The 24,721-nt window shown below is 31.4% G+C and overlaps 1 protein-coding gene across 1 annotated transcript; it reads left to right on the forward strand.

The window, feature by feature from the left end:
* On the forward strand, positions 17,899 to 20,648 carry LOC18612885 (probable xyloglucan endotransglucosylase/hydrolase protein B). The gene is made up of 5 exons (XM_018114400.1): positions 17,899 to 18,148; positions 18,284 to 18,474; positions 18,598 to 18,698; positions 18,908 to 19,101; positions 19,923 to 20,648. The coding sequence occupies exons 2-5, from the start codon at positions 18,288 to 18,290 to the stop codon at positions 20,320 to 20,322; spliced, it is 882 nt and encodes a 293-aa protein (XP_017969889.1). The 5' UTR covers positions 17,899 to 18,148; positions 18,284 to 18,287; the 3' UTR covers positions 20,323 to 20,648.

Raw genomic sequence — 24,721 nt, forward strand, 5'->3', positions numbered from 1 at the left:
CCGGGGTGGCAAAATTACCATTTCACCCTTATACTCCAAATTATACCGGAATTAAAATTTTTCACTTCTAAACTTCAAATCATACTCCAATAAGTCAAATGGATCAAAAAAATCTTTTCTAAAAATTTCCATTTTGTCCCCAAGTGACAAATGACCATTTTGCCCCTAAATAGTGAAAATTTCGGTTGGACTCTAAATTGATCCTCGAACTCCAAATTACCATTTTGAGTCATCTCTGAACTGTGAAACTCTTAATTTCACCTTAAAATTCCTATTTGAACTAGTTCAAGGCTTAATCGACTTAATGATACCATTAGGGGCAATATCGTCTTTTAACGATTTCTCAAACTTCCTACATATGTAACCATTCTATTGAGCGTGTAAATGACGTCGTAATTATTTTATAGAACAGGGTTTGACATTCTCTTTCTTACGCTTTCAAGACACCAAGCAATGGATTTGATGTGCTTGGGTGGGTGACTGTTTGAGAAATTTGATTTTTAGGTATTTTGGATAAAACTAAAACGGTATAAATAATCACAAATGTATGAAATAACTTTTAATTGAATCAATTCGAGACCTAGATACCAATAAACTCAAAATTTTGAAATTTATAAATCTAGGTTTTCAAAGAATTTTTTTTATTTTTAGTCAAAGTAGGTGTTTTAGATAAAAAAACGTAAAAAAACATTTGTATTTTGATTTATGAAAACATGTTAGAAACACTTTAATCTGTGTCAAATTGTAAAACAAAAACAAAAAAAAAAGAAAAATGTTGAGAGGATTTGAAGTTTTGGTTTGTAAGTAACAACAACATTTTAGGTATTAAAGTATAATAAAATGTTTTTGAATATGTTGTGTAACAACAATATTTTTTCAACATGGCGTGTAACAATGATATTTTTTTTTCAACATGGCATATAACAGCCATTTTTAACCATAGCGTGTAACATATTTTTTTACATGACGTGTAACAATAGTATTTTTTTTAACATGGGGTGTAACAACCTAACAATGACTTGTTACAGGTTTTTGTATATGGCGTGTAATAAGCTAACCATAGCTTGTTACAGGTTTTTGTACTTGGCTTATCACATATATTTGTACATAGCGTGTAATACGCTAACCATGGCTTGTCACAGGTTTTTATACATTGCGTGTAACAAGCTAATTATAGCTTTTCACAGGTTTTTGTACATTACTTGTAACATATTTTTGTACATAACATGTAACAAACTAACCATAACTTGTCACATATTTTTGTACATAACATATAACATACTAACCATGGCTTGTCACAGGTTTTTATACATAGCGTGTCACATATTTTTGTACATAACGTGCAACACGCTAACCATGATTTGTCACAAATTTTTGTACATGACGTATAACATCATAGCGTGTAACTTCATTAAGGGTAATTTTATCTAACTTGACTAAAAATAATTAAAATTATAAAAAAAATTATTTTTAAAAATATCTTATCTTTAAAGATTATTTTTTAAAATACTCTTAATTTTATACTGCCAACATAAATTTATACTTCAACTTTTCCTTGATTTTCTGGCATGAAAACCAAGAAGCAAGAGAAAAAGGCGTATAAAGTAGGCCCCAAAGAAAAGAGCCCGCAGATTTCGGTGTTGGAGTAATCATCTTTTTAAGTTTGTAGCGATCCCTATGTATTGTGGATGACAGCATTGATCACTTCAGTGAACAAGGATAAGGGTTGTTTTTTTTTTCCTAGGTTTGAGGCATGCACAGAAGCTGGAAAAGACTCATTTGAGCTGTTTTCGAGATGGTGGGACAAAATCATATGCTGAAAGAATATCAAAGTTTTAATGGGTATATAAATGTAAATATAAAAGTAGCAAGCAGGAACTGGTCTTGCAGATAAGATGGAGCAGCATAAGCTGTATAGATCGAGTGCATGCAGAGTGCAGAATGCATTATTTAAGACAGCTAGCTCTGGGGGTGCATGCAAGTTGGGTCAGCGTAGCTTTGACCCATATATCAGATGTGCCATATCAACGACCAGCAACTTCACAACTAACGCCCAAGGCCCAACTCTGACTGAATGCGTATGCACGTTAAGACTTTAATGCCACATGTTTTGGCTTCCTATTTCAGCCTTGCCCTTTTTTTTTTTCCAATTTTTAATTTGTTGGAAATACATTCAGGAGGTTTCTATAGATCATTCACATGATTTCCGGAATAGAAAGCTTCAGGACCAGCTTGGGTTTGAGCATTTGACAAGAATTGACGTAATTTGCCAGCCAATTACGATCAAATCCCTTCGGACTTCACCCAGGAAATAGAGTCATCTGGTGGAGGTGGTATCTCTGTCCCTCAAAGTCAGACCTCAGAGAAGAGATCCAGACTTGGAAAATGGATAAAAGCAATACATATACACTAGTTTCCTTTTCCTTTATAACGATGGAACCATTACAACCATGTAGGGAATATTATTTGTTCGAGCATATCATTAGTCCCACGAAGTTATTTAAAAACCATTCTTCCGTGCCACACCCCCATACATGAGGCCATGTAATTAAATTAATTTTTATCATGTGGTTCATTGCAGATTCCATGATATATACTTTAAAACTTTTCGTTGATTAAAAGAAAACATTAGAACGTTTCTTAATCATGCGTACCATCATCCCAATGCCTTTTTTTGGGTGTATGGTTCCTAATCAAGCTTATTTATTCAGTAATTTTATATTAGATTTATGGTTTTGGACTAAACAATTGCCCTCCTCTATTTTATAAGCTTTATTGTTTTTATATTCGAAATTTTCAAGTTGAAATGACTGTTGTGAACATGATATGTGTTCCTTTGTTTTAATAAAATTTGAGACAGATTGATTGCTCCAACCTTTGGATTATGAAGTAACTTAAAAATTACGTTTCTAAATGAATAGGTGCAGCAAAACAAACCATTGAAAAGGTCAGATTCCAATAACACATATTAAGACAATGATGAATTTAAAATTTCACATAAAAAATTGTTAAAATATAATTATAAAAATAATTAAATTGTATATATCAATTTTCATAATATAAAAATAAAAAAATAAAAAATTAAGGACCGGCAGCCACCACCACCTGCCACCCCTCAGCTCTGCCCTGCGTCTAGGTGAATGACTTTTGCTAGTTGACAAATTTTTGTTATTTTCATACTTTTACAGCTTGAAAAGAGATACTATATATCTGAATTCTTCATTTTTGTGAATTTAGTATTAGTGTTGGTAGATGAAAGTAATTATAATTGTTCAACTTAACACGGCTACAATTTTTATTGTGGCTCGTTTCATCTTATGCAAAAACCATTAGAAAAAATTTTGTCAATTATATTCCTTTTTGCCCACTTTTGTTTATTTTTCTTTAGTTCTTTAGGGAAAAAAATCGACTTTAGTGAATTTTATATTAGATTTTTAGTTTTTATAATCAAATCAATATTCCATGATTTTTAATGTCAAAAAGTGAAAAAATTACAAATTTCATAATGAAAAAACAATACGTATTAAACAGCTAAGACTTAACTTAATGATTATTATTTTTCTTTAAGAAGAATTAACAAACTTAACATTCGAATCTCTCTTTTTTTAATTATAAAAAAAAAGATAATATATATCATATAGTTTTAAATCAAAAAAAATTGTGAGAAATAACCTTCTTCATAAACCTAATTCAAAAATATCACTTTTTATAATTTTAACTATTTTTGGTCAATTTTTTACATGACTTGACAATAATACCCTTTAAACAATTTCAGACAAATTAAAATGGTTTCAGTTTTCTCTCTCCCGCCATCCAGATAAAACTTTCAAAATTAAATCTCGATTTCTCTCTTTGCTCAAATATGTCTATCTCGCCATCCAATTCGCAAAGATGACATCAAGCTCTTTCTTATTTTGTTTTATTTTTTTGGATGGTGGATCTTGGGGTTCTTAAGGGCGATGAACAATGATTTTGCTATTTGCAGGCAGCGATTTTGCTCAGGAAGAAAGAATAGCTAAAGCATGTTTGATGGGTTTTATGGTGGTTCAAGATTTTATTGTGTCTGGGATTGGGATGATTGTTAAACATGTTTGCTAGGGATTTTGATTTTTTGATAGGATTTTGAGTTGAAATTATTCAGGGAATATTTTGTAAAGAGGGTATATTTTGTTTTTGTATAAGAGGAGTGAGCAAGGCCTCCAGATAGGGATATATTTTCTCTTGCTTTGGAGGGTTATGGAGTTTTGTAACCTATCTTTTATGAAATGCACAATTTCATGGCTTAGTAAAAAAAAAAAGTATGTGTTTTGGGTTCTTGAGTTTATTGGTTTATTCATAGAATCTCAAAATTGAGTTTACTAATTTTTAAGTATTGCATGACTTAATCACTGTGTGACTAGTTTTTAGGTATTACGTAATTGGTTTTAGGCATTACGTGACTAGTTTTTAGATATTGTGTGACTGATTTTTAAGCAATGTCTGAGTCACACAATGCCTTACTAACTAGTCACGCAATGCCTTACTAACTAGTCACGCAATGCCTTACTAACAAGTCATGCAACGTCTATCAACTAGTCACACAATGCCTTATCAAAAACTAGTCACGCAATGCCTATCAACTAGTCACGTAATGCCTTATTAGAAACTAGTCACGCAATTTCTTATCAAAAACTAGTCACGCAATACCCAAAGTCAGTCACGCAATGCCCAAAATCAGTCACGCAATGCCTATCAACTAGTCACGCAATATCTTATCATAAACTAGTCACACAATACCTTATCAAAAATTAGTCACGTAATGCCCAAAGTCAGTCACGTAATATCTAAAATCAATCACGTAATACCTAAAAACTAGTCACATAATTCTCAAAAATCACCAAAACTACTAAATTTCATTTAACAAGATTAACAACTTCAAACGATACACCATATTCCATTTAACAACATAATTAACGAATATGAATGCTCAAAATGTTTAAAAGTTTTTCTTCATATATCAAAAATACTCTAAAATGCTTAAAACGCTCATAGATTTTCTTCGTGTATCAAAAACTACTCCAAAATACTCAAAATGTTTAAACTTTTTTTTTCTGGTAAGGAATACTCCAGAGATGAATAGTTTGGTGAGAAAAGCTCAAAAAAATGAGTCAGTTTGAGGCATAAATCTAAATATATTTGACCCGTTAATAGGTTTCGGGTTGAGACGTGAAGTCAAATAAATGGGTCAATTTCATTAAGGGTAATTTTTTTCAAATTTTAATTCTTTTGGCTAAAAATAGTTAAAATTACGAACAGATTTATTGTCAAAAACACGTTTTGTATAAGCATTTAAAAAAAGAATCCTTTAAATCATATAATTTTTCTAATATGATGCCTAAATGTTTTAGAAGTATTGGTTAAAATTTTATTATACAAAATTAAGTGAAATGATTTATATATTATAAATGTGGTTAGTTTAAGTACATTAAATAAGTAAAATGATTTATTATCAAGGATCTTTAGTTTTACTTGTGCTGGTCTTTCTTTGCTAAACATCTACTTATTCAAATTTTAAACAGAAAGAAGAAGAAGAGGCCGAGGGGCATTGGTCTCGCGTCTCATGCAAAAAGCAACGAAGGCGAGGAAAAGGTAAGAAAGTTGCGAGTGGAAAGCGAATGGAGAAGATTCAAAGGATTCATTGACAAGCGGTGATGGAGGGGAGAGGAAGAGAGAGAGAGTTGATTGATTATTAATCAGAGGAATTGTAAACAATCAAGTCAGATTGGGTTTGGCAGTCGGCACTTGGACACTCGCTTTTTGCTTTTTGAAAATTTAACAGTGGAGCGCATGTGCGCAGCAGCTCAGGTTGCCAGTTGCCATTGCCGCAGACCATCCCACATGCCCATGCGTTGTGGACCCCTCTGCCCTGTCTCTCTCTCTCTCTCACTTTCATTTTTACAATTCTTGAAAATATATTTTCTTTATGTGTTATTATATAAAATTTTTTATTTTGGTTTTATATAAATGTTGTTAGAGGTAATTTAAAGCGTTCATTTTGTCCTTTGCAACTTGCAAGTAATATTTAGTTACCTCATTTTGTATTATATCTTTTGATTAACCCACTACTTTGTCTTTCTTGTAAGCAATATTTCGTCTTTTTCTTTAACTTTTTTCTAAATTTATAGATTAAATTTCGTTCAAAAAATATTTTACAGATTGAACTTTGAAACCAACTTTTTCTTATTTATTTTATGCACACTAATTTGTATGTATCTTTTGATTTTTTATTCTTGTAGAAATAACTCTTAAACCAATTAGTTTTTTTTTCAATATAAGGTTTGGTAGGTTGCAACGCAAATAATTAAATTTGTCTTCTTTTTGTTGATAAGTAATGGTGTGAAAGTTATACTAATATATATATCTTATAAAAAGGGAATAAAACTTCGATGAGTATTAAAAAGGAAATTGAAAGTAGTCAAAGTACTTTATACCGTGAATTTGTTCTTAAATTTTTCTCAACTTTTAGACTTGAGTCATGAAATAAGAGAAAGGGCAAGAGTGAGGACATGAAGGCGGGGCTACCGACAAAGGTTGCGCCATCATGGACGGATAAAACCTGGCGATGAGGTTGAAAACAGCCTCCGATTAGTCTTTGACTGTGCTCTGGGGCGGAGCGTCCCTTTGTAATGGGGGCCATTGCCACCCAAATTTTTTGAAATTTTATAATATTATATATTTTTTAATAATTTTTTTAAATATTTTTATTATTAATAATTAAAAAATAATAAAATGATTTTACAAATTTCTTTTATATAATCTTTATTTTGAAAGGATCCAATTGTTTTACTTAAAACATTACTTCGACTTTGGTGATATTTATTTAGATTGCTCTCATGTACTGCAAGTCATGTGCAACTGAAATCGAGTATTGAATGTTATAATAATTAAAACCCACAATTTAACTTAACTTTCACTTAAATTTGAATATGATTTCTTTCTTCATCCTAGATATTGGGGGAAAACATAGAAAATTGGTATCTATTTATATTAATTTCATTTACTTTCAAATGAAAATTAAGGACAATTTAGTTCCCCATCTTTCTCTAACAGGCTTTAATATTCAATGGTTAGTTGTTCTTTGACCCTTTGCTCATTACAATCAAGCNAAAATTTTTACGAATCATCAACTATATTCTTTTTTTTTCGTTATATAGGTTATATCTCCTACTTGTCATGGTTTTTTTTTTTTTTCTGTTATATGGATTTTATTTTTAATGATTTTAATTTTTAAAAATTAAAAAATTATTGTATATGTAATTCTCAAATATAAGTTCTAGTATTGCATTATTGGTTGTTGTTTAAAATTTTACTAATATGTTATTTTTTATTAATCTTAATTATATAAGAAAAAATTATCTTAAGTATATGTTTTTAATGTGCTTTATGTTTTATATTTAGTTGAAAGAAAATTATCTTGAGTATAAGAAGAAATTATTAATTCTGTATATCGTATTTAACTTTTATAGTTTATGCATTATAGTTTAATATTTAGTATTACAAACTTAAATATAATAAAATAAGAATATTAGATGTTGACAACATTAGTTTTTTAGTCGTTTATATTGAGAAATACAAGACTTCAAAACAAAATGGATGATAAGTTTCTTACAAATAATTTAATTATTTATATTAAAAAAGATATTACCATCGTCGAACAAAACTTTCCTAAAACACTATTATAAGTTTTTTCTTTTTGTTTCTTTTGATTTACATGTGATATAAAATTATTATCTATTATAAATCTTTTGATTATTAATGGTTAAGTTCAATATATTAGTTTTAAAAATTTTTAACTTTTATTCTTCTTAGCCTTTGGCTCCCCCAATAAAAATTAACTAGCTCCACCCCTGATTATGCTCGACATTGGTTAAAGTGATATTTAAAGAAAATTAATTTATACAGTGCAATGTTTAGCTTTGTTAATCAAATTTAAATATATATTTTTTCAATATACTAAAAAATCATTGTATTAACTATCAATTATTGTATTTAATATAAAAATAGAATAAATACTATTTAAATTAACCTTAAAAAATGTTCTTAAGATACTCATTAACAAAATTTATAAATATCTTCTCATTTAATTAAACTTAAATTATTTTGTTTCTTTGTCTAATCTTGTAATTCACCTTTATCTCTAAGTTTTGACATGTTTCAAAATTGTTTCGCCAAAACCTAATGGTTGATGTTTCAGCCGGTGTATCCAAGGGTTCAAAATACCTTTGATTTGACATAAAAAACGAAAAGAAAAGAAAATAAATAGTTTTAGTTCAAGGTAATAAGAATAGCCGGGGTGGATCCTTGTATACTGATGGCGGGTCACGGTATTTCAGAAATTTTAAAATTTTTTATATATTATATATTTTTTATTTTATAAAGATATAGAGTTTTTATATTAATAATTTTTTTAAAAAAAATTAACTTTTATTCTTTTTGTCTTTGATCTTCAACAAAAATGATTAGTTTTGTTGTAAATAAAAGAAAAAATATTTTTTTTATTTTTCAACAAGATATTAATTTGAAACAATTAAAACTATACAAACAGGACCCTTATGAGAAGGTGAGAATAACTCTTTCTCTTTTTAATATTGAATAATCTTAAATTTTTTATTTTATATTATATATTTATTTCTCATAATTTTATTTTATTTTTTAATGTTAAAATTCAAAATGCATCAATTATATAAAAACAGTTTTAAAATTTTAATATAAAATAGTAATGTCAAATAAAAAAAATAGGTTGGAGGCTAGTGTAATGGATCAGAACGAAACCCAACTTCGTGCAACCTTAAACTTTGAAAATAAAAATTAAGTCTATAACTCACGAGCTTACATTCTCAACCTAAAAAAATATGTTTGATAAGTGGTGAAAAACTAATATTTATATATCTTAGATTCAACCTCATTTTTTATTGATGTGAGATCTGTAATCAGGGGCGGAGTTAGTCAAATTTTATTGGGGGGGCCAAACACGGTTGAATAAGAGTTAAAAATTTTAAAAAACTAATATGTTAAATTCGATCAACAATAAAAATATCGATAATAGAAATATGAAACTAAATATAAAACTATAATTTGTAAAATATAAATAGTTAAAAACGATATATAAGATTAATAACTTCTTCCTATATAATCAAAATTATTTAAATACTATAGATTCAAGATAATTTCATTTCAATTAAATATAAAACATAAAGCATATAAAAAAATATACTCAAGTTAATTTTCTCTTATATAATCAAGATTAATAAAAAATGATACATTGATGAAATTTTGTCACGACTTGGTACTCTCCTCAAGCCCGTGACAACCGCCGCGACGTCCCGGTAGATATTCGTTACCCGGAGTGTCAACCGGAACCCCGCAAGGCTTTAGTACCATTTTTTTTTCATCTCCCCTGTGAGTAATCATCGCCAAACCTCGTTTTTAAAGAATTTTAAGCTTTTTCCCTTTCAAAATCGTGGAAAAATAATTTTCGCCTCACAGAGGCGTTTTCGTCATTTTTCCTTGAAATTTTCAAAACCCTACTAAAGATGTAGTAGATGAGTGGAAAACACATATTTCATGATTTAAAATAAATTTGGGTGTCTAAAACATTTATTAAAAATGATATTGCAACTATTTGAATAAAATAAAAATATTCAATAAAATATTCTAATTTCTTGTAAAACAATATTTATAGAGTCATCGGTAAATAATTTTTTGTAATGTAAAAGCTAAATAAATTCATACGTACTATAATACAGATAATTGGGATATGAAATTTACTTTACAGTGACTCGTGGGCTCACAAGGAACAAAAGTGTACAAAGGCAGTAAACCTACAGTTTTTGTAGTAAAGTCGACTATAATCCCTGACGATATCTGCTATCCACAGGCTACCTCAGGCCTGAAATGGTNCTCGTGGGCTTACAAGGAACAAAAGTGCACAAAGGCAGTAAACCTACAATTTTTGTAGTAGTAAAGCCGTCTATAATCTTTGACGATATCTACTATCCACAGGCTACCTCGGGCCTGAAATGGTTGAAAAAGAGGGTGGTGAGATTATAAAATCCCAGTGAGTAAACAACTACCATCTAAATCATCTAAAGTCGAGTAAATAGAGACAGATAAAACAGTTTAACATACTGAAATTCATCACCTTTCAACTTGTTTCAACCAAATAAAATCAATTCATATAAATCGAGTAATTAACATGGCTTATGAATTTCTTAAGACTTTGGCTCGTGCCAAAATCATTATCATACTCAGTCATCAGGGATACCTTGGCCGAGGGCTATCCCAAACCGAGTCCGCTAAGGTTGTTAAAAAGTTATGTACGCATAAATCATATTTTTATTTTAAAAATATAGCAGTTCCTTGGCGTTAGCGGAATTCATCATCACGATGTGGTTTGGCATGAAGTGAACTCTAAAGTTATACCTCGGGAGTTACCCTACTCGCCTTTCCAACCGAGGTAAGAATATAACCAGGTTCCGTGCCTCTCTAATAGGCTAGTCCACAGAATCAGCCCACTGCAGCAAGCTAAACCCACAATACAATAAAATTTAATAGCATGACATGACAATTTTATCATTATCCAACCTAGCAAGACAAACAACAATTTATATATTTCAACACAAATACCAATTCAACCATTCATGCCAATATTATCATAAGCCATTCAATTCAAACCATGATTTATAAACACAGTAATTAGTCTCCAATTACTCCATTTTCAAAACCATCTTTCAATTTCAAGATAATTTTATAAAATCATTTCATTAAATCACATTTTAGTTACAAAACACAAAGATTTACCATTTAACTTATTTTCCATAAAATCACAAAATCGGATAAAAACCATTTTAGATAATTAAGATGATAGTAAGGTTACTCACAGTACTAGGAGTTCGATATACTCCTATTCCCGATCTTCGGGCACAATCTCTATACCCTTGTTAGAGGGCTCACCACCTATACATCATACGTGACACGAATTTCAATAAATTGTGTCAATTTATCATAAACCATTTCAGGCTCTATAAATCTATATGAATGCACGAAATGTGATGCAAAATGTCCAAATAGCCGTTTAAATACGGTATTCGACCTAATTCGTACTATTCTTGGTGTAATTGGCTAAAACCTCTAATTTAACTCCAAATCGATTTCTTTCACTTTCTACACTCCAATTATACTTAAAATACCTCAATGACTATGAATATGATTCAATTTATCAGTCCGAACCATAAATTGCACATGTCTATACATTAGATAAAAATTTAGATTTTCATGCCAAAATTTCCCATTAAATTTCTAGCCTCACCAATCATTAAATACCACTAAAATATCATGAAATATCATCAATTTCAGCCTCAATATCCTCCCTAGAAAATTCGGCCTCTTGTGGGTTTGTGAAGAACAAAGTGATTATTTGCTAGATTTTCATACTTTCCATTACCAAACAACCAAAAACACTTAATTAGCTTGAAATCTAACAAAATCAATGCTCAAAACCTCTCCTCTCAAATTCAGCCAGCATGGGTTCATCATGCAAACTTGAGTTCTAAGCATGAAAAATGAACAAGAAAGCATGGGTAGTGTAAATCACAATATAAAATAACAAAATTTTACCTTTATTAGCTTAATTCCTTGAAATCCAACACTTTTTCTTCAATTTTCCCACCTAGGGTTTGTGTTCTTTCCTTTCCTCTTCACTTCATGCTTTGATCGGCCATATGGGTGAGACTAAGAGAGTTTTAAATAGATTTTACAAGGAAATTCTAGAATAATCTAAGCTTGACACATGGCATATTTCCATTGGTCCATGTGTAATACTTATCCATTAAGCAATCTCTCTCCGCCACATAAAATGTTTCAATTATCCACAATGAAAAATGTTAATGGCTGAAATCTATGGGCATGACAAGTGTTAGGTGGTGTAAAATTACAATTTTTTCCCTAGGGTGGTAAAATGATTATTTTGCCTTTATGCTCGGAAAAATATCGAAATTAAAATTTTTCACTTCTTAAACTCAAATTATACTCCAAATGATCAATTTTGATCAAAAATTTCATCCAATACTCACATCTTAACCTTGGATGGCAAAATGACCATTTTGCCCCTAGATCATGAAAATTCCAATTTGACTCCAAATTGATTCTCGAACTCCAAATCACCATTTTAAATCATTCCTGGACTGTAAAATTTTCAATTTCACCCTAAAATCTCTATTTGATCTAGTTCGAGGCTTAATTCAACTTAATGTACCATTTGGTACAATATCGATTTTTGATGATTTTTCGAGGCTTTTCAAGTATGCAAGCATATTGTCAATCACATAAAGGACATGACAAGTACTTTATAAGGTCGAGGTTGACAAATTTTAAGTAACAATGTAACACTACAACTTATATTTGAGAACTATATAATAATTTATTAATTTTTAAAGATTAAAATCATATAAAATAAAATTTACGCAACATAAAAAGGAAGAACATGACAAGTACAAGGTAAGTACCACATATTATATAGCAAAAAAGAAAAAAAAAGAATATGGTTAATGGTTTGTAAAAATTTAAAAAAAATTATAAAAACTTATAATATATGAACAAATAGAATAGAAATGAAAAAAATAAATAAATGAAAATAATAATAATAATTTAAATTGAAAAAAAATTTAAAATTGGGTGAGATATGTGAAACCATTTATTATTTTTTTATTTATATTAATTATTAAATAAAAAATTATTTTAAATAGGTCATTAATAGAATATATAAAAAAATTTAAAAATTTTTATATGTTATGAAAATATTTTTAAAAGTTTTTGGGGGGCCATGGCCCCCCCATCACATAAGGAGGCTTCGCCCCTGTCCGTGATATTCTATCCCATCCAATTATGCAACACCTCGTTGCATTGGTTCTTTACCCGTAGAAAAGAGAGACCTTTACATTAGTTCGAGTCTACCTTGACCCTTGTATCTCTCATGGGGATCTCATATCAATAAAAACCTAAGTTTGCTCTAATACTAAATATCATGTGTCAAAATTTAAGTCTAACTTTCATATGGTATTAAACTCTAGAAATAAAATTTAAATAAACCTATAAATCACGTATCTATATTTCCAATTCAAAAGACATTTGATAAGTGATGAAAGACCTATATTTATATACTTAAGACCTACTTCATTTCTTACTAATATAGAATCGTGACACTAAACACTTAATCTATTCTCAAGAAATTTCACAATCCACCCTCTTAACTTTTTTTAATTATAAAGGATAATGTGTATATGGGTATCCATGTTATAGTTCAAAATTCAATTTTGTACTTAAATTTAAAAAAAAAGCATTAACTTTTGAATTTTTTTTATTGTTGTTTTATCAATTTCCATGTGAGATTAATCTCGTTCATCAAATGGGTGATGTGTCTAAGGACAACTAATGTCTAAAAGAATCACATCACTCTTTTTTTTTGTCAATTTTAAAAATTAAAAATTTAGAAAAAAAATTTCTTAAAAATGATAATTTTAAACACATGTAACATTCTTATTGGTTTGTTTTGGATCACTCTCATCTGACTATTGGCGTCAGTCTCATGTCGATAAAAAAGTAAAGTTTGAGTATTTAGTTGTACATTTCCAAACTTGGAAGTATCAAATGGAATGTTTGTTCAAATGCCAAATTCCTAATAAGCCTTTCCCAAAATATATGATATCACTGCACAAATTGAGAGAGAGGATCTACTTACGGCCGTATATGGAAGTAGTGAGTGTTATCCAAACTATTAATGTTAATAAATGCGAGGGTTGAAATTGATAATTCTTTTGACTCTGTGTCACTGTTGTCTCCCCCACTTTCTCTCTCTCTTTTCTTTGTCTCTTTGCAGCCTTCAATAACTTTAATCTCTTCTACAGTTTTTTTAATTAGTTCCAAACAACTTTCTAGTTCATCTCCCAATTAATACGAAATAAACAGCTCATCTTTTTCATCAAAGTAAAATCATCTAATTTTTCAATTTTGTTTTGTCCATGTTCATTAAATTTTCATATTCATGTTTTTTGCTACATGTGTATTGGATTACAGAATGGAAACTAACCCTTCACTATACTAAAAATCTCATCTCGTTTATTTCAAAATTAAAACTCAAAAACCATTGGAGACAATGTTTTAAATTCATCGTAAAATTCAACTTGAACTCAAACTAAGAAAAGAGATTTACATTCAATTATTGACTCATCAATTTTACAGGTTTTCAATTGTTACAACGGAAATTTAATGAAAAATTCAGATTTTATCTTTAAAAAATGATAATTTTAAGGTAATTATCATTTCAAAGATAAATTACCATATAATTAAGAAAAATTGAAAAAAAATTACTTGAAAAAGTGAGTATCAATCAACAATTAAAGTTAAGTTCATTCAGGTTTCAAATTTTAAACCAGATTCATCTTTATCAAATCAAATGAATTTGAAGTGTTGTTCGACACTCCAAAATGTTGAAAACTTAAAAAAGTTATTAAATCTGTTCAGATTCATATTTATATAAAAAAAAATTGGCTGTCATGAATTAATGTTTTGGTTGATCAACATTAGATTGTGTTAATGGACACTTACTTTACACCCTGATTTTCAATGAAGCTTAAAATTCATTATATATATATTTATTAAAAATAAAGCAACTAAACCTCAATAAAATCTATTAGTTATATTCTTCCATTTTATTAAACAACAAAAAAGTACAACAATTATGAAAAATTAGATAAAAAATCAAATGGATTTAGAGAGAAAGAGAGTTCAAACTCTCTAGAAGAGAAGGAACAAATAAGAGGAATAATTAATGGTGTTAATTGGAAGTTGATGGAAATTATCTTGAGGTAATTAAAAAGTAAAGTAAGGAACCTAATTAAGAACGTGGTGGAGATGGGTCATGACATTTGTACTCAATACCGTACTGCAATGGCTATGGGACATTGGACTCAATTGAAAGCGGTGGCTGCGGATAGAAGATGGAAAGCTCCAGCTGGTATAATGCTAAATAGTGACGAGCCGATTGCTGTATTAAATGGTGAAACATGAGCTGCAGCGGGTTTCATGGTTGGAAATTCATCGTGGAAAATGGTGACTGCTGATGGGACGAGATTCCAGTGCAGTACACATGCTGCAGTAGCTGAGTTATGTGCTTTGCTATTGGCCCTTTCGGTTTGCTATGAGGAAAGCATATTTGTGCCAGAGGTAGGAATTGATTGCCTCCAAGAGGACTAAAAATAAGAGACTTAATGGAGAGGTGGGTCATGTGATTGAAGACTGTTGCTTGGGAATGACTCGGCTTATTTGTTCATCTATTGAGCATTGTAGAAGAGAGACTAATGTGGTGGCCCATGAAACTGCTAAGCTGGCTAAAGATTTGGAGGTGGACCAGTTTCTTTGGAGGGTAATTCTAGATGTTCCAGTGGCAATACAAAATGTAATTAGAAATGATGGTAATTCTAGTTAATGTGGGTAGGACGGCATGATTGAAGGTACTCTTTTTTCTTTTTCATGGGTTTTTCTCATTGAGTTTTTTCATGAAAAGATTTTTAATGAGGTCCTCTTCTTATCGTAGGAATTTTATAATGTGTGGGCCTAAGTGTGCAATTATTGTTATGATACATATTATAATTGCCTATGGTACTGCATTAAGGAATGAAATTCCCTTTTTCTCAAAAAAAAAATCACTTTTTAAATCCCCAGGGGTAAATTTTTTCCCTTGGTTTCCCCTTTTAAATTTTCCAAAACAAAAAAAAAAAAAACAGAGGAAGATGTAAAGAACATTCCTAGTGTTTAATCATAGAGTTCTTTTTTTAAATAGGCCTTATACATAAGACATTTTTGACAATAGATTTTTTTATAATTTTAACTATTTTTAGTCAAAAGAATAAAAATTTGGACAAAATTACCTTTAATGAAACTGACTCATTTATTTAGCTCCGCGTTTCAACCCGAAACCTATTAATAGGTCAGGTATGTTTAGGTTTGCACTTCAAACTAACTCATATTCTTTGAGCTTTCCTTGTTTAACTATTCATCTCTGGAGTATTCTTTACCAGAAAGCAAACGTTTAAACATTTTGAGCATTTTGGAGTAGTTTTTGATACATGAAGAAAATCTTGGAGCGTTTTGAGTATTTTTAAGTTTTTTTGAGTGATTTTTGATATATAAAGAAAAACTTTTGAACATTTTGAGCATTCTTTATCAAGTAGGCATATTCGTTAATTATGTTGTTAAATGAAATATGATGTATCGTCTGAAATTGTTGATCTTGTTAAATAGAATTTAGTAGTTTTTGTGATTTTTGGGCATTGCGTAACTGACTTTGGGCATTACGTGATTGACTTTGAGCATTGCTGACTAGTTTTTAAGTGTTGTGTGATTAGTTGATATGATATTGCGTGATTAGTTGATAGGCATTGCATGACTTATTAGTAAGATATTGCGTGACTTATTAGTAAGGCATTGCGTGACTTGTTAGTAAGGTATTGTGTGACTTAGGCATTGTTTAAAAATCAGTCACGTAATATTTAAAAACCAGTTACGTAATGCCTAAAACCAATCACGTAATGCTTAAAAACTAGTCACACAGTGATTAAGTTACGCAATACCTAAAAATCAGTCTCTCAATACTTAAAAACCAGTCTAATCAATTTCAACTCCTCAACTTTAGGGTTCTATGAATAAACTAATAAACTCAAGAATCTAAAACACATACTTTTTTTTTGTTAAGCCATGAAATTGTGCATTTCATAAAATATAGGTTATAAAACTCCATAACCCTCCAAAGTAAGACAAAATATATTCCTATCGGGAGGGCTTTGCTTACTCCCTTATACAAAAACAAAATATACCCCATTTACAAAATATTTCCTAAACAATTTCAACTTAAAATCTCATAAAAAAAAAATTAAAATCCCCAACAAACATTCTTAACAATCATCTCAATCCAAAACACAACAAAACCGTGAATCACCATAAAACCCATCAAACATGCTTTAGCTGTTCCTTCTACTTGAGCAAAATCACTACTTGTAAAGAGCAAAATTGCTGTTCATCGTCTTTGAAAACCCCAAGATCCACCATCCAAAAAAATAAAACAAAATAAGAAAGCGCTTGATGTCATCTCTGCACTTTAAATAGCAAGATAAACAGTATTTCATCAGAGAGAGAAATCAAGATTTTATTTTGAAATTTTTGTCTGGATGAGAAAATAGAAAAAACTGAACTATTTTAATTTATCTGAAATTATTTAAAAGGTATTATTATTAAGTCATGTCAAATATTAACTAAAAATAATTAAAATTATAAAAAATAATATTTTTAAATTAAACTTACGAAAAAAGTTATTTTTTATAATTTTTTCTTGTGACGTTGGGACCGCATGTGTTAGCTGATTTTTTGAATTCTTTGAATCAGATGAGAGGTGACAGAACTCAGGCCAATGCAGTGCAGGAAAACCATTCCTCAATTTACATCAACAAGCCACTATTCAGTATTGAGCTGTTACCAGAATATATACTAGTGTTACTTCAAACACAAAAGACAAAAGTGGGAAAAACAAGAAAGGCAGTAACAAAAGCCGAATAAACATGCTGGCCCAGGGATTCTTATTGTGAGAGAAGAAAAGGGCTGAAAATGGGTCAGTAATTGGCCGACGTTGGCAGACCGCACATCTCCATGTCCCTAAGCAAACACACGGGTTCAAACTTTCAGCTTTTCAACATGTTTTCAAACTCAAATAGTGTTTGCATAATAATAATAATAAAAAAAAATTCAATCACTACACTCTTAATTGTTTCAACCAAATGACCTTTTACAGATACATAATTCTAGCACCCTCACCAACGCCACAGTTATAGGCTTATAGATTAATATATTAGCTGTACTGCCGTTTCTATTATTAAAATAACCTAAATCGAAACAATGAATTCTTTTGTCTCCTTGGTTAAGCTAAAATTCACATTAAAACCAATTATAGGAGGAGTGGATTCTCTAGATTAATATTCAAGCCTACATATAGACTCACCCTCGCTTCTGTTTTCCTCATCCGGTCATCTTCATACCTCTTCATTCTTCCCATTCTCTCTTTCGGGTAATGCTCTAGCTAGAACCTGCTGAATAAGGCCTCGAAGTTTCTTTCTGCCATATTTTTCCTTTTAGACGAGCGATTTTATTTTTCTTTCTGTTGGTTATTGTCGTATATAAGTGTTAGTTTCATGCTGTGCAGATATATGGCTTCACCGCAGTGGATTCTGTTGCTGAGTCTCTTGTTAATGGTTTCTGGAACAATGGGAGCTCCCCCTAGGAGGCCTGTAGCGGTCCCATTCGGGAGAAACTATATGCCTACTTGGGCTTTTGATCACATTAAGTACTTCAATGAAGGCTCCGAGATTCAGCTCCACCTTGACAAATACACTGGTATAAACATAATCTTGGCTCTTGTTTTCCCATCAAATTATCAAATCAGATGCGTCTATCAGCCTAAGATATTTCATATGTTCTGTCGATTCTCACAACAGTTTGGTTTTGATCTTGTAAAAGGTACTGGTTTCCAGTCAAAAGGATCTTACTTGTTCGGCCACTTCAGTATGCAAATGAAGCTGGTTCCTGGAGATTCTGCTGGAACTGTTACTGCCTTCTATGTGAGTAAAATTCCTGTCACACTGTTGGCGGCTTTATTTACTAATCGCAGCTGCTTCTGTAATAAATGCTTTCTATGTGTGACAAATCAGAAAACTTTGGTTCATTTATTTGGGCGATTTTCTTTTCCAAACAATAAAATACTCAACTAAATTCTACTACTAGACGATCGTCTTTTTCTGCTTAACATTTATGATTTGATGTCTTGCAGTTATCTTCTCAAAATTCGGAGCATGATGAGATAGATTTTGAGTTCCTGGGGAACAGGAGTGGCCAGCCATACATTCTGCAGACCAATGTGTTCACCGGAGGAAAAGGAGACAGAGAGCAGAGGATTTATCTTTGGTTTGACCCAACCAAAGGCTACCACGACTACTCTGTTCTGTGGAATTTGGATCAGATAGCGTGAGTGTCCTGTTTACTTTCATATTACTGCCCAAATGTCCAAATCCTTTCAGTTTTGGCATTTTTATTTAACAAGAATATAAGCACGCACAAATTCATGATTAATGGTTTCTGCATCTTCTATTAGCTTTTAACTATCCATCGTGCATTTAAGTTGCTGGATTCTAGGATTTTGCTAGAATACTAAAAGGGTTCTAAACTTTTAATAGTTTGATGCTAGGAGCTGCAACAATTTCAATTTCGTGGAGAGAACATAGAACTTTCTTGTATAAGCGACATTTTTGTTTTTTTTTTTTCTGTCACTGTCGGTATATATTTCCAGAGTTCATTGTCAAGTTATAAGATTACTGCAGGAATCTAGGTTGATATCAGCCTTAATTATCGCATAGGACAAGAAAAATAAAAAAGCTAAATTAACATCGGATGTTGCAACCTGATTCGCATGATGTTCTTTTACGTTTGTCTTCCCTACACCAAGTTGGGATCAGATTTTTGAACACCCAGTCTTTTGAAACCGTAGCATGATGTGTTCCAGCAATCTTGTCATCGACGTTCATCTTTCTAAAGTGGAGAAACTGTTCCATAAGTCAAATCAAGCATGGAGTAAACGCATACTCAAATTTGGTGATTTTTCAGGTTTTCTTTATTGGCACATAAAATGCCTGAGATTTTTCAGGTTTGAGTCATGTAGTAGTTGGGTTACTTTATGACTTTTGATGGAAATTGATTGCTCCCGACAAACATTTCTAACTGGAATGCACTTTTTATTTATTTGGGTTCGTTTGGTCATTTTAAAGTTAGTATTTTAAAAATATGGACAGATTCTTCGTGGACAGCACCCCAATCAGAGTGTTTAAAAACTGTAAAGATTTGGGGGTGAGATTCCCATTCAACCAGCCAATGAAGATATACTCGAGCCTCTGGAACGCGGATGACTGGGCCACCAGGGGTGGGCTCGAAAAGACTGACTGGTCCAAGGCCCCTTTCATAGCCTCCTACATGGGCTTCCACATTGATGGGTGTGAGGCCTCCGTTGAAGCCAAGTTCTGTGCCACACAGGGCAAGCGGTGGTGGGACCAGAGGGAATTCCGGGACCTTGATTCCTACCAGTGGAGGCGGCTCCGCTGGGTCCGCGACAAGTTCACCATCTACAACTATTGCACGGATAGGGTGAGATACCCTACCATGCCTCCCGAGTGCAGGAGAGACAGGGACGTTTAATTCGTCATCAGCGGACCGGGACCTTCTATATATTCCCCTTACTATATAAGATCGATCTTCTCCTTCAGCTTCGACTTATTGGGTTTGTCTTCATTCATTTCTTTCTAGCTCCATTGCTGGGCTTCTGCATTGATATTAATATCGGTTACTTTTTATGTAGTTTTACTTCAAACATTTATTATCATGATAATAGTAAACCTATACTACCAGTACAATATCATTTATGTGTATCCGATGCACGTCACTGGCTATTTGAACGTTTTCGCTTTAGTTCTTATATATTGTTCGGAGGACAAATAACATTATCTTCATTTCAAACAACCCTACTTACTGGTTGTTAACTTTAATTTCTGCAAGTTGGAATACTGATTGTTGGGTTTTTGAGATAACACTTATCATGATCATCATCGTAGTTTGATAAAACTGTTAAAAGATAGAGGTTTAATCTTTATTCTTAATAAAATTTACATTACTTATAAAGTTATAAATGAAGGGTTTTCGGCATGCTCAAAGAAGAAATCACATTCATATAATGCAGCAGAATATAAACATACAAAATCAAAATCACCCTTGAATCACTTATGTTGTCTTATTGATAGGTTAAAAGCAAATATAAACAAACATATATTCAACCATATACCTCAAGAAGTGATTTTCAAAAATCATGTGTCAAAATCCCTCCACTTGATTGTATATCAAAATTCGGTTGTCGCAAACCAAAGTTGTCTATGTGTCTTGCCTTAATGGTGATCTACACAAATGTCAATTCAAAAATCTACACTAGGTTGGAATTATGTGGTGCCATGATGCTATGCTAGTAGCCAAGATTTTTTGAAAATTCTTACTTCTTAAAGATTATTTGTTTTTGGCCTTAAATGAAGATAAAAAAATTTTTTCTTAAGAAATCGACGCCCAAGGCTTGGGTTTTTCTCTTGTATTTTTCTGTCATCTTTTCTCACTTCTTTCTTACGAAGTGCACATATAAAAAGTATTTATAGTTAGGTTAAAATGCTGATCCAACTTTTGGTTTATTGCATTTTAATCTTTTCACTTAATTAAACAATTTAATTAAGTTCATATTAGAAATTCTTAGTTTCCAATTAAATACTAGTCCCATTTTAATTTCACATTGTCATCTTATTGTGTGTAACCCATTAGGTCCCCAACATGTTTATATTTATATTTATAGATCATGAGTGACATCTAACAATATATCATAACCAACCAAATGTCAGGAAAGTCAATATGGTTTGACTAATCTTTCAGTGTATAGTATCTTAGTGTAATTCGATCCTTTCATCATATATCTTGGATAGATCAAAAGCTTAGCTTTGTGTTTACTTTCTAATTTATCCATATTAGTCTTGCAACTTCCATGTTGACCTATCAAGATTGCCTTGGCCAAGGACTTTCAATCAATATAAGTCAGAAGCAAGTAAGCTATGTCCCCTTTAAATTACTTGGGGTGATGAATCCTTTCTAGACTACTCATTCATTTTTGCATGCTTCATGCCATACCCAAAAGCATCTTGTTTAGGCATCTGATTGCCTCTCGACTCATAGGGGTGAAATCAAAGCATGAAAATTGACATACAAGATAACCTGGTATCACAAGTCTAAGAATTACTTACACTATAGATAAATGAGATCATTTCCATAGACACTTGAATGAAATACCAAATGGAACTCTCATAGTGGGTCATGTTCAGTGAATTTGTCCTTTAACAAGCACCCACATACCTTCCCCAAGTATCTCACATACTTCAACTTATGAGATTGGTTGCTTACTTCCAAAGTAAAGAGGCTTAGCATGTACCAGTCTTTGAGCATTGGCAATGCCCTTATTCTTAACAATATAATGACCAGGAACATATTTAGGAATAAGGCTTTGATGCATAAAAATATCATAATTATAACCTCTATAATTTCATTGCAAGGCCATTATGTTCCAATGACTTTATCTACATAAGTCTCTCATGACTCTTTATAAATAAATGCATAGATAAAGAAATACCTCACACATTATATAAAATATCCATAATGTATTTAACATGAATGTTAGTGTAGAATTCTCGATATGCAATATATCAAGAAGGGGGTGAATTGATATATTAAAAATTTCTTTGAAAATCTAAGTGTAAAAATTAAAACCTTTTCACCCAAAAATATTTCTTTATATGAAAGTAAATTTTCTACGATAAATCACTAGGTATAAAAATAATGAGTCAAGATAAAATATTCTTCTTGAAATAAATGCTAGCTATGAAGGATAAAGAACAATATTGTTCTAAGAGAAAAACAATAAATCAATATAAATCTATTTCCCTAAGGTAAGTATGAAAAATAAATAATAATGTGGAAACTAAAAAGAGACACAAGCAATTTATAGTGGTTTGGCCCTTTGATGCCTACATCCATTTCCTTAGCAACTAACGAATTTCAATTCACTATCAAGGATTCTTACTTTTTAATGAGAAGCGATAACCCTTACACAATCCACAATGGGATTCTTGCTTTTTCACGGGATCAAGTGGCAACCTCTACAATCCACAAAAAGATTCTTGTTTTTTACAAGATCAAGCAGTAGCCTACACAATCCATAAAGGATTATTGCTTTTTGATAAGAAGCGATAACCTTTACAAGATAGCTTTTCAAGGTTTATCTAGAACCTTTAGAATGGAGTACAAATTTCAACAAAAAGATGCCTCTACAAAGGTTGGGTGCTGAGATTTTAAGCTTGTTTGTAGTGAGAGAAGAAATTTCAGCTTGAATGAAGTAATGATTCAACTTTGAAAGCTTAATGGAGGACTAAAAGTATGGTAGAAAGTGAAGATGAGCTAGTGGGTAGTCTTTATAGGGTTTGTAACTTTATCTCGGGTCTTCTTTTACTTCAAAATGCCTAAAATGCATTTATTTATAGCTAAGGCATGTTTTGGAGTCATTAAACATAAGTTTGAATCAAATCTGATCATTGTTGAAGCTTAAGGGTTGCCTACAACACTCTTAAGGTTGACTATATTCTTCAAATTTTTTCAATTAGGGCTTTCATAGTCAAGTGTATATATTTTCAAGTCCATCCACTTCTAGAGAGTGTGTATTCTTCAAATCTGGCCTTCTATAGTCGACTATGTCTCTCTTATAATAAACTATGGTTTCTTAAAGTTGACTTTTTTTAGTTTCTGACTTGTCAGGGTCGACTATATCTTTTCTATGGTCGACTATGGTTGTTCTTTAACTTGATTTTCTTGGTTTTTTTGGAACATGGTTGATTATACTTCCTTTATAGTCGACTATGTGTCACGACCCGGAACTCCCATCGAGCCCATGACAACCGCCGCGAAGCCTCGACAGACATTCTTCCCCCGAATGCCTTTTGAGACCTCGCAAGGCTTTTGTACCAGTTTTTCCATTCTTCTCTCTTTTTCTTTTTTTTTTATAATAAAATAAAATAAAATAAAAATATTAATTAAAATAATCTATTTTAATGTAAAACAATATATATATATATTTTAAACATCAAAAATTAATTTTCTGCACATAAAAATAAAATAAATTTATACATACTGTAATATAGAAAACTGGAGTATGCAATTTAAATTACAATGACACGTGGGCTCCCAAATAACTAAGAAGATTTAAGTCTATAACCTTGCTTTCTAGGATGCAACTCCGAAATTTACTTCTCGATGCAATTGACAGTCTACTGCCTATTCTGAGCCTGAAAAATGTATAGAAAAAAGGGGTGAGATTATAAAATCTCAATGAGTAGACAGACATTATCAAAATAATCTAAAGTCGAGTAATAGGAGACAATTAAAATAATTTATCCAAACCCATATAAATAATTGGATTTCATCCAATTACTCAACATGGCTTATGTACTTTTCAAAAACTTAGCCCTTGCCAAAAATCCATTCTCGGGGATACCCCGCGAAGGCATCTTACCAAGACCGCCAAGGCTGTTTATTGTCACACACACAAACACATTTCACCTCTGATAACACAACCGTTCCTCGGCGTTGGTTGAGTCCCAGTTTCACGTGGTGGGCAGCGTGAAGTGTACTCAAATTCTACCTCGGGAGTTATCCTACGCGCCTTTCCAATCGAGGTAAGCTCAATAATTTGGAACCGTGCCCCTCTAATTAGGCTGGCCCACGGAGCCCCCGTCACTACAGTGCCGACTTTATAATCCATCAACCAATAAAATCGCAATAGTATGACATGGCTCACTTAACACATTCAAAGCAAATCAAAGCAGTTCACATATTCTTTAAATCATAAAAATAACCAGTCATACCCACATTTATCATAAGCCATTTAATGTAAAATCATGGATAAACAACACAATCATAGTATAGGTCTCCAATTACTCTATTTTTGAAATCATTATTAAATTTT

This window comes from Theobroma cacao, chromosome 1, assembly GCF_000208745.1.
Source record: "Theobroma cacao cultivar B97-61/B2 chromosome 1, Criollo_cocoa_genome_V2, whole genome shotgun sequence".
Lineage (NCBI taxonomy): Eukaryota > Viridiplantae > Streptophyta > Magnoliopsida > Malvales > Malvaceae > Theobroma > Theobroma cacao.